Source organism: Carassius carassius, chromosome 37, assembly GCF_963082965.1.
Source record: "Carassius carassius chromosome 37, fCarCar2.1, whole genome shotgun sequence".
Taxonomy (NCBI): domain Eukaryota; kingdom Metazoa; phylum Chordata; class Actinopteri; order Cypriniformes; family Cyprinidae; genus Carassius; species Carassius carassius.
In genome coordinates, this window is record NC_081791.1 from 29,018,010 (window position 1) to 29,029,644 (window position 11,635).

The 11,635-nt window shown below is 36.9% G+C and overlaps 1 protein-coding gene across 3 annotated transcripts; it reads right to left on the bottom strand.

Moving 5' to 3' along the window:
- Window positions 1-1,402: 1,402 nt before the first annotated feature.
- si:ch73-290k24.6 (mucin-2) lies at window positions 1,403-6,992 on the bottom strand. Of its 3 annotated transcripts, none has more exons than XM_059528567.1 (5): window positions 6,909-6,992; window positions 6,322-6,363; window positions 4,767-4,994; window positions 3,335-3,496; window positions 1,403-2,686 (listed from the first exon to the last, which is right to left on the bottom strand). In XM_059528567.1, exons 3-5 carry the CDS (start codon window positions 4,909-4,911, stop codon window positions 1,632-1,634), a joined length of 1,362 nt encoding a protein of 453 aa, XP_059384550.1. In that variant the 5' UTR covers window positions 4,912-4,994; window positions 6,322-6,363; window positions 6,909-6,992; the 3' UTR covers window positions 1,403-1,631. The 3 variants fall into 3 exon arrangements, with proteins under 3 accessions (XP_059384550.1, XP_059384551.1, XP_059384549.1); XM_059528568.1 differs by having other exon boundaries at window positions 6,807-6,984; XM_059528566.1 differs by having other exon boundaries at window positions 6,719-6,984.
- Window positions 6,993-11,635: the final 4,643 nt, after the last annotated feature.

An 11,635-nucleotide genomic window follows, 5' to 3' on the forward strand; every position in this document is an offset into this window, starting at 1 on the left:
ATATAATTCATCTGAAGCTACTAGAGTTATTCTGATGTAGAATTAGATCTATTTTCATATATAACTGTATATATATGTATATGTGTGACTGTTTCAACAGCTGCTCGCTGTCAGTCTTCAGGCAGAGTGAATCTCACCGAAACACATCCACATCACCTTTTACATCCCAAAATAAATTCATATATCATTTTATTATAATATAATTTATATTTATTTTCTAACTTTCATTTGTTTTGAGTCTTGAGATATCTGATGAGATTCACCCGCCTGCATGTTGTAAATGAACGATGGCGTATCAGCGTCTGACGTTAAGATGTAAACGGAGGTTGAACCGCAGAAGTCCTGAGGTGCGTCTCGATTCTTCTCCAGTGGTTGTGATGCAGCATCTGTTCGGCCGAGCTGGTGTGGAGGAACGCTGGCCAGCCTGCTTTCTGTGTTTCCACTCGCTTTTCATCTTCTGCATTACCCAGAATTCCATGGGAAGGGTGTTTGTGTGTGTTGGTTTTCACAGCTGTTGGTGTTTGTGTAAAACTAATGAGCAAAAGAAGCAGCCGGACCGTCAGAAGGAAAGAGTAAGAAGTTTTTAGGGTTCGTTCGGTTCATCCAGGCAGAACATCGTCCATGTTTACGTGTGTTTGCACGTGTCTGTATCTTCAGTTCACTTTACCCTAGAGTTCACATCACAAGCAAGAACCTTTCACTACGAATGGCCAAAATCAAGCAAAAATGATGCATTACATATTAAAATGTTGATTTTTTTTTCCCCCAAATCAAATTCTTCTACATTCCAATGCAAAAATAAATAAAAATGTTTTTTTTTTTAAATGGAAAATATTTTTTTCTTTCTATTTCAATCGTCCTCATGACTGGTCAAATCAAAGGTTTGGTCTGGTTTAGTGATCTGGTGTGTCAGCGCCTCACAAATACACACTACCAGCCAAAAGAGTTTCTGAAAGAGTCTCTTCTGCTCACCAAGGCTGCATTTATTTGATTAAAAATACAGTAAAAATCTGAAATATTATTACAATTTAAAACCACAGTTTCCTATGTCACATGATCTTCAGAAATCAGAAGAATATGATGATTTACTGCTCAAGAAACATTTCTGATTATTATCAGTGTTGAACACAGTTGTGCTGCACAATATTTTTTTGGAAACTGTGATGCATTTTATTTTTCAGGATTTACATGTGAATGGAAAGTTCAAAAGACCAGCATTTATTTGAAATAAAAAAATATTTTGTAACATTAGAAATGTCTTCACTGGCACTTTTAATAAATTTAACCTTGAATAAAAGCATTATTTTTTTCCCCTCATTATTATTTAACTCTAACATTTAAATAGCAATGTAATGATGCTGAAAACACAGCTGCGCATCACAGAAATAAATTAGAGTTTATTCACATAGAAACAGCTGTTTTAAATTGTAATAATATTTCACATTTTTACTGTATTTTTGATCAAATAAATGCAGCCTTGGTTAGGAGAAGATACTTTTTTTCTAAAACTGAAAAAAATCTTAATAATTCCACACTTTTGGTAGTGTTTGACCCTTAGAATGTGTGTCTTCTAACATCAGTCTGTACAGGGTTTCTCTCAGAACAAGATCTGCGTACTATTAACAACACACTCAGTCAGTTTCCATTGCGATGACGACTGTGTCAGAGGGCGGAGCCACATATGAAACAGGCCACGCCTTTTTCCCGCCCCCATCCGGTATGGCTCTGGCAGAACAGTCAGGACTATCATGAAGAGCTTCTCCTGTTCCATTAGCCGACTCTGCTGGTAAGTGTCCTCCTTCTTCTTTTCCTTCTTCTTCATCATCATCCTCCTCTTCATGTTCTACGCGACAGCGGCAGACCTCAATGCCAGAGTCACCGGTCAGTCGTCGCTGCTGGAAGTGCGTTTGGTCCACGTCCAGATCGCTCACGGCCGAATCGCGGCGCTCTGGTTCAATGCCGGGAGAAAAGAGAGCGGTTCTGGGTGGAGACTGAGGGGGTGGGGCCTGTGCAGGCTCCTCCCTCTGAGCTGCGTTATTCTGCTGCTTGGGGCAAACACCAAGCGGGTCAGACATGGAGAAGAGCTGGAGAGGTGATGGGGAGGATGGTGGAGTCGGATGACAAAGGCTGGTGATATTCGTTGAATTTGGATTGTTAATGTTATTAACGCTGGTTGCATTGCAGATATTGTTAGAACTAATATTTTGGGATGCATCTACTATTTCAGTAATGTTATCTGTGCTACTAGTGATGTTTTTTACTGGTTTGTTGCTCCCATTGCAATCCAGAGGGGTGGAGCTTGGAAGCTCCGCCTCCATGACTTCGTCTGTGCTTTGTGTTGGCGATTGGCCGCCTTCGTTGATTGGCAGAATTGGGACACACTCAGTGTGCATGACCGCTGAGTGGGTGTGGCCAGGCTCACTGAGGGAGGGCGTGGAGGCGTGGCTAGTATCCGTTTCATCTGTGAGTTGGGCCGAAGAAGGGGAGGAGCTACAGGGTGATGACGGACAGCAGGAGTCGCAGGAGCAGCTGGTGTAGTTGTCAGAGCTCTGTGATGACAGCATGTGACTCGGGCCAGGGTGGGCGGAGCCTCGTGGGTAGGCAACAGAACTGTAGGGAGGGGGCGGGGTACTAGGTTGGGCTGCTACTTCCTCATAGGACGGCAGTTTGAGTGAGGCGAGGAAACCTGCCAATGAGAACTCAAGATTAATGTAAGTTTGTTTTTGTTTTCATTTAGTTTCTAAATTGTGAATTGCAGTATAAAAGGCAATACTTGAATAGTCTGATTCTAATTGAATCAATTTAATTTAAACAAACAAGCTTTCCATTGCCGTATGGTTTATTGACAATATTTGGCCGAGATACAACTATTTGAAAATCTGGAATCTGAGGGTGAAAGAAAAATCTAAATACTGAGATAATTGTCTTTAAAGTTGTCCAAATTAAGTTAGCAATACATATTGCTAATTGCAAAAATTAAGTTTTGATATATTTACAGTGGGAAATTTACAAAATATCTTCATGGAACATGATCTTTACTTTACTGATCTTTAATATCCTAATGATTTTTGCCATAAAAGAGAAATGTATAATTTTGACCCATACAATGTTTTCTTGGCTATTGCTAAAAATACACTTAAGCGACTTGAGACTTTTTTGTGCTCTAGGTCACATATGTATGAGATTTTCCAAATACAGAGAAAAAACATTCACTACATTTTTCATTGAAGAATTTTATCAGTAATTACTGTATCATGACATGCCAGCAAATTTGACCAAATAAGAGCTTTCTAGTAAGTGTGATTACGTTAGAGTGAGGGAAACGTGTTCTTACTGAGGTCAAACATGGAGGACGGGTAACTGCAGGCTCCGTGGTAAGCCATGAGGTTGATGTCCCTCTGTCTCTGCTGCTGTTGAACGCGCTGCTTCGCCTGACGGTGACGATACGCACAACAGCAGCTGAACAAGATGAGCACGCTCCACAGCAGCCAGAACCCTGGAACACACAAACATCGCTTACAGAATAAATGCAGAATGCATTCATTTAGTCAAGCTGTTTTAAATGATTTGCTTCATCTTGGTCATTGCATGTTGTTGCAACACTAACCGAAGGTATTCTCTGACATTTCATGCAGGTATACTGTAGTAGACTACAGTGTATTTTTGGCTTTACTTATCCAAACGGTTTGAATGAAACTAAATAAGTTTGTAATTTTGATTTACTTGAAAGTGCTTTATAAATAAAGTTGAGTTAATCAGATGGTTTCTCTTAAGCCAACAATTGAGCACAATGGGTGATTGACAGGTGAGTAGGCGGGTCTACGACAGTAGATCAATTCACATTCAATAAAGTTTTAGGATTTTGGTCAATTTTGCTTCTATAGCATGACTTCTTTTTTAGTAGAAAGAAAACATCCTAAAGATACATCTGTTTATTTTATCACACTTTATCTATTCTCATCTGTGGATTTCAATTCCAATACATTTCTTTAAAGAGGTTTTTCTTCACTTCTGAAGCACTTACAAACACCAAAACTTTTTTTTGTTTTATTCCTCTCTATATTCTGAAGATTTTTATTTAGGGGTTTGTTAATCCACCATTCACACTGATTTATATGACATATTCTTACTAAAACATGATGAAATTATATTTTTTTCTGAATTGTTCTGATTTATGGAATGATAGAAAGAGAAATCCAGAATCCCCTCTATAAAAACCTTTAACTCTAAGATGTCAACAAAATCAAACAAGAATTTTGAACCTGGTTTTATCCAATATTCAGATTTATTATCAATTAGATAATGCATCATTTGCATATTTCAATATTTTAGAAAACTTGTTATACAAAGCAATTGTCTTGATTTACTGTATAATTTAATATTATTTAATTCTGGTAATATCTATTAGTAAGAATTTTTGCATTGTCCTAAATGAACTTATCACCCAAAGATGGAAAGTTCGAAAGAAGAAAGTAAGTCAAATAGGATTGGAACGAGGGTGAGTAAATGACGTTATCTGCATTTTTAAGGAGTATTATAAGTAATATTAGTTATAAGATTGTGTATATGTGACAATGGATCACAAAACCAGTCAAGGGTACGTTTTCTGAAATTGATATTTATGCATCATCTGAAATCTGAATAAATCCTCTCTCCATTGATGTCCGGTTTGTTAGGGATTTGTCTGAGACACAACTATTTAAAAAAAAATACACCCCTGCTACTTCAGACTGCTTGTGTGCTGCAGAGTGAACGGCTGGACTCACACCACAGCTCGTAGTAGTAGGTGCAGCATCCCGTCTCCTGGCAGCAGTGTCCGGTCTGACAGAGGTAGCCGCTAGCGCTGTTGGTGCCAGGACAGTAGCGAGGGCTTCCCAGGAGAGGCACTGTCCCTGAGCTGTGGTACTCCATGCCCTGCAGCAGGGCGTGGCGCCACCGAAACACCCGCTGCTCCTCTTCCTCCAGAACTGCTGCTATGGCCACACCACTTGAGCCTTTCAGGAGCAGAGCAGACGAGAAAACACGAACTTAAGATTCACTGCTTGATATGTCCCGCCCCCTTTGTAAAATAGCAAATAGCTTTTAATTTATATCACCATGTGGGACATAGCTTTTTCGTACAGAAAATACTAATTCTGTGAACAAGTGACCCATTTCCGATGCAGCTTCAGCATCTATATATAGTGTAAGGGGCGGGGCACTTCGTATTATAGAGAGCATCTGATTGGACAGAAAGTTTGATGAGAAGCTGTGCAGGGTGATGTCATCAAAATAGTTTATCCTTATTGGAGAAAGTGAGAGACTGTACATTTTGAATGTTTGTGTCTTTTAAATACGAATTTTGTCATTGTTTTGGAGCAAACTAGCTTATAGATAATATAGATAAAAACAGATTCATACTGAAAGCCAAAAAAATTCCATATTGATTTCATGTGGACTTTAAAATAAATAATAATTAAAATAATAATAATAATAATAACATTACATTACAGAGGTAAAATGGATTCTAAAAATGTTTTGTCTAGAGCCTAATAATATTATATAATATAATATGGATATATTAAATATTCTGGCTAATTTTATCATGATTTCAGTTACAAATAATTGTGTAACACAGTTATTATAGAAAACTAAACTAAAACCAAAAATAATGGTTAACTGAAATAAAATATTTAAAAAACATTTTTTCTTTTTCATTCTTTTATCTATAGGCAACATTTGTCATATTTCTCATTTTCATAGTAGGTTAAATTGATGCAAAATAACTAGAATTAAAAAATATATATAAACATTAATGGTAATACTTTAAATAAGATTCCATTTGTTAACATTTACTACATACAACTACAACGTCAACAAGCTTACAATGAAAATAATTCTAAAGCATGTTCATTTTAACATTTACTAATGCATCATTAAAATCAAAATTGTATAATGAAAACATTTGCATTTTTATTAACTAACATTAAAGATGAATAAATAACAATGTGTTGCTTATTGTTAGTGATCGCTAATGCATAACTAATGTTAACGAAATAGGATATTATTGTAAAGTGTTACAAATTACATTACTCCAACTTTAACTAAAATTGAAATGAAAACGGAAAATATAAAGAGAATAACTAATTTCAAATATTAATAAAAACAATAACAGTATCTCAATGGTACTAAAATAACACGGTAGTTTAGTGTACAGTGAAAAACATGTTCAATTGCAAGAGTAAAAGAAAATAGTCGTGTATATTTCTGACATTATAACAGGACTTGTAATAAGAACACAAGCATGTGAATATCTAACACGCGTGTTAGGCTTGACGTTACCTGGTGAAGGACACAGGTGTCCATATATGCTGTCAGGATCATCTGCAAACGACAACAAAGACAATAACAATCAACCATAGATGATATTAACATCATTTTATCCTCAGCTACGATCTTATCAACGCAAATAGCATTTGATGCGACACATTACGTGTTATATGTGTAATATATGAAATCTGTTATTAGACTTGCATTCTGCATTAAACCAGTGCATGCAATCAAACTTCGAACATTAAAGCAACAAATGTTTCCGTCTATGAAAACGATTAAACAGGCCCAAGCGGATGCATTCGACATAGTTAGATGCATTCCAGTGTTAAGCTTTAGTTTAGTGATGCTTTATGCACCCGCGGTAATAATAATCACACGGTTGCATCGATTATATAAATGCACCGACCGTGTTATTATTATTATATGTAGCGAACGGCCTTTAATGAAGTCTCTGTGCGTTCTGATTCGCTCATTTCTTCGGATTCTGCACCGACTGTCTCTCTCCGTCCGCCATGTCCGCCAGCTTCAGCCACCGCATCACACACGAGATCTCACCGACCACAAACGAAGAGCACGGTAAACGCTTTGCTGCTTACCTATGTGTTAAACTCAAATACATCATCACATCCTTACAACAGACGGAGCGAGGATGCAGACATAACGCCAGGAACGTTTATCGGATCTTACGCTGATTGGCTGGAGGGGGAGGAAGCGGGCCAATCAGAGCAGACGAGCGTTTCTCCTAGCAACAGCTGAAGAGGATGAGACCGCAGATCGTTCAACAACGACAGAAAGCATCAGACGGTTTAGTTTATTGTATGGAAATAAAATATTGTTTATAAAACGTATCCATATAAAAGTTTTACATAGCTATATTATAATGATAATTGCTATATCATAATTGCTGTGATGCAATTCGCAAATGTAGGCTAATTGTTATGTCTTGTCTTGTCAGGTTCCTGTTTCCTTTTACTCTGTCTCCCTCTTCTGGTCTTTTGGGTTACTTTCACTTTCCCTTTCTCGTTTCCCAGCTGTTAATCATCTTCTCTGACTACCTCGTTTGCACTCTGCCCACCTGTTCCCTCTTTCCCTCTGATTATTCCTCTATTTCTTCCTCTGCTTTTGTTGCCAGATTCTCTTTGAGTTTTTCTCGTAGGAAGCATACTACTAAGCATACATATTGCCAGACCATAGATATCTGATGTGGTATCGTATATTTATTCTAAAAAAAGCGGCGTTTCGGTTTGGCACAGAGAATAGCCCGATATGTGCCGTGAAAATTATCCAAAATTAATATCTCTATTATAATTCGTTATTATTATTATTATCATTATTATTTTAAATCACAGTGTTTTAGAAATATTTAACCAATGATAAGTATTTAAAGGAGCTTGTAAAACCTCGTAATGCCATTGGATCCTCAAGCTCTCGCGAAACCTCGTCACTTCCCCCGCCTCCACTCAGATTGACGCGCGCGCACAGCTGGAGGAAACCGATCTCCCCTTATCCACAAAGCAAGGGTAAACAAATAACTGTTTGAATAGTACAGCATTATTTACTCAAACTGTTAAGACTATTGTTTGTGTGTGCTTGAAGACTGGAGAAGTAGGTTTTTTGCCATCTAGCCAAAATACTTTTGTACGTTTTAAATATCCTACTGTGCATAAGTGCTTAATCGTTTATATCATGAGATTTTGGCCAAGTGTATTAAACAACAAGAAAAAACTAAGCGCCCATAGCAACAATATATGTTATATCCTAACCTGTAAAAGGTGATGATGGCATATAATGCACTTTCCTCAGATGCGGACAAAACACAGATCTCCTCATTCGCCGGCCAAAGATCTTGTTAACTCCATTTGAGCTTGTTTTTATACAGCCTAATGTTAATTGCACCTGTCTGATACAACACAAGCAGTGTTGTTTAATTATTGATTTTTCTGCCTTTTCTTTCTTTTCCCCCTGTATTTTAGTAGAGTGTGACATGAAACTGTTTTATTTGTCAAAAACCCATCAGACATCATATTGTTTGTATTTGGATGCTTAAACAAAAAAAACTATGAAAAATAACTCGTACATTATTCTGTCGGCTGTCCCAATCGAAATGTGAGTCTTGTATTGCAGCGCGCGCAGGTCGCTTTAGTACAGACAATAATGTTGCAATAAACAGGTGATTTCCATAATATATGAAACAATTTTGCATTGTTTTTTTTCTGCAGTGGATTTTCAGAAGGCCCGTGAGTGGAATAAACATGTGGGTCTTCATGCACTGTGACATCTCTGAGTTTCTAAATCAGAGCGAGATCTGCTGTGGTCTGGTTTATTTAGGCTGTACGTCTGCATGTGAACTGAACCGATGTGGTTTTGTTTTGTTTTTGGGTAAATGGACAGCAAGTATCAGTGGCTCAGTGGTTCATGTAGGTTGTCTTCAAACCGGAAGGTTGGTGGTTCAATCCCCAGCTCCACCTGACCAAGTGTCGAGGTGTCCTTGAGCACTGGATGGTGCCTTGAATGGCTGACACCGCAGTCGGTGTGTGATTGGGTGAATGTGAGGCAAATTGTAAATTGCTTTGCCATGTGGTCTGTTGAAAGCGCTATATAAATGCAGTCCATTTACCATGATCAATTTGATGATCACATGACAGGAAGTGACGTCATCAAGGGTGAGGTAAGTGTCTCCACACCTGTACAGGTTAAAAACGAAAACAGTGGCACCAAACAATGATAAAGAAAATCAGACCTAAACACACATTGATCGCAGTCATTCTCGAGATAGATCATGAAGAAACCATGCTAAAGTCATTCTTTCACACTATTGAAAGCTTGCATTAAAGGTGCACAATCATATCTAACTCTACAGAGGAACAAAATAAAGGTTTCATCCTTTAGCCACTAGAGGGACTCATACACTCCTGCTTTAGGAGCCCTTTTTACTTAATCCTTTCGGACCCTACGTCCATTATAATGGACATCACATGTCAGCCCCCCCTTTTTTTCTGGAGCATTTAACCTACTTTAAAGCCTGCAGTCCATGGGATTGGACGTTAATCTTCCAATCAAATGGCAGTAAAGCTCTGCATGTGATAATTAAAAAAAAATCCACTACATTGAAGAGAAGCATGGCAGCACTTAACTCCAAACACAGAAGTAAGCAGAATCAGGATTTGTTCAAATGTGTCTGTGCATTAGAATGGACAGTGGGTTCAAACGTCTGTTACTGAAATCACATGTCCAGTAATGCTGATTGAAATTTCTTATATATATAAAAAAATCTATATCACAGTACTAATACATTTTTTAACTTATTTCTTATGCAGAATATTCAGTTCTTGAAAATATAGCTGATGGAAATATCTCAGGTGTTGACTTTATGTGGAGTGATGAGGAAGATGGAGATGGAAATGCAGATGATGCTAGATCTCCAACAATTGGTGAGTGTAGAATTAAAATTAGGCATAGTTAGTTAGTTAAGACGTTTCATACAGTTAGATGTCACTAAATCTATTGAATATCATTTTATTGGATATACAGTTTCCACTTTTATGAAGTTGTTATGTAAGGGACAGTTTTGGTAATAATTTTAGGGGGGGACAGAGATGAGCCCCCACCAGTAGTAGGGGAAGAACTTGAGATTGAGGCAGAGGAAAGTCAGAATCAAGAAGACAGTGAAGATTATGAGCATGAGGCAGATGTAGAACCAGTACTTGGTGATGATCCCTTTACAAATATCACAAAAAAGAAAACGCTTTGCAAATCCACCACTGAAGACAGACAAGGAAATGTCTAAGAAAACGCAGGGAAACCATGATGAAGTTAGACAATGAATACAAAGGAACTCAGCCACAGAAAATCATGGATCTTCTTGAATTCAAAATGAATGTGGTCGAAGTGCTTGTGCGTTCTGGGAAGCCACAGGGTTAAAAAAAACGAGGGAGGCCAAGCAATTCTAATGCAGCCAGTACCTCGCAAACTCCACATGATGAAGCTGGACAAAAGAGAGGGGCAAGCGAATGTCGAAGATATGGTGGACCACCTGCCAAATTTTGATACAAAAAAAGAAGCAACAAGATGCAAATTGGAAGGCGAAAAAATAGAGAAATTGTTTCAAAGATGCACACAGGAAATGACTCTAACGTGACTTGATTTATTCCTAGGATCATTTTGTTATGAATAAACAAATGTGCAATCTATAAAGCAAAAACCTTACAATTAAAGTTGAAATGTTATAATGTTCAAGTTTTTGATAAAGAAAGATTCACACAGAAAATGACTCTAAAATTACCATATTGATTGATTATAAGATATTTAGTTTGTTACAGACAATGTGCAATCTGTAAAATAAAAACCTCAAAAGTAAGGTTGAAATGTTATACTGAAATCTTATTCAAGTTTTTGACCTTGAGAAGAAGCTTAAAGTATAGACCAACATTTTTTTTTTATTATTATTTTATTTCATAATGGTATGTTTTTGTGAAGTACCCGTTTTGACCTGACGTCCACTGAAATGGACAAAAAAATTACATTATAAAGAGTATTGAAATTTGTAATATTTGTATTCGGTCTCATTTATAGAAGCTCGTGAGCTGGAAAATGTTCTTTTATATTTTTCAGAAACTTGAAACATAATCCAGGTCTGAAGGGGTTAATTTAGCAGCTCTGTGAAATCAGTTTGTGGATTCTCTGAGCAAGAAAAAAAAGCAAGCTATTCGTTTTGCTTTATTTTAGATTATTGGTATGTTTCAAGATTATGATAGGCTACATTTGCAAAAACAATGGCACTGTTTGCTACTCAGATGTACATTGATCCCATATTTCTGACTTAAATTATGCATTTACATTTAAAAGTACATTTCTAAAAGATAATTTTATCCAAAGCGACTTACAGTACAGTGCATTCAAAATACATACGTGCTACAAAATAATAAGTCCGTGCAATTAATTAATTTTCCACATAGCACACATGTGATTTAGTTTTGCATGTTTGAGCTTCTTTACAAACCTGTTATCCAACAAAGAGAGCATTTAATGGCATTTTTGTATTCAGTTTTGTATATTATAGTCAAATATTTTTACTTCAATAGTACTTTCTTATTTTGTTTAATGTGTTTATGTAGTAATAATAATCATTATATTTATTGTTAGTTATACTGATATATAAAAACAAAATGTTTGGCCAAATTGTGCAGCTCTACAGACAAGCGCTGTAATATTTTTTGACAAATAAAGAAAATGTTTGTCTGAAGAGCTGTTTCTGATTGTATGTATCCTGTGCTATGTGCACTGCCTCTCTCTCCAGTCAGCATTTTTAACAGAAAGCCAGAGC

Bases quoted from the DNA above. Each gene is read 5' to 3' on its own strand.
- si:ch73-290k24.6 (XM_059528567.1), bottom strand. From the start codon at position 4,911: ATGGAGTACCACAGCTCAGGGACAGTGCCTCTCCTGGGAAGCCCTCGC. The intron at 3,497-4,766 runs GTGAGTCCAGCC...TGTGTGTTCCAG, and splicing joins CTACTACTACGAGCTGTGGT to GGTTCTGGCTGCTGTGGAGC. The intron at 2,687-3,334 runs GTAAGAACACGT...TCTCATTGGCAG, and splicing joins GTCCTCCATGTTTGACCTCA to GTTTCCTCGCCTCACTCAAA.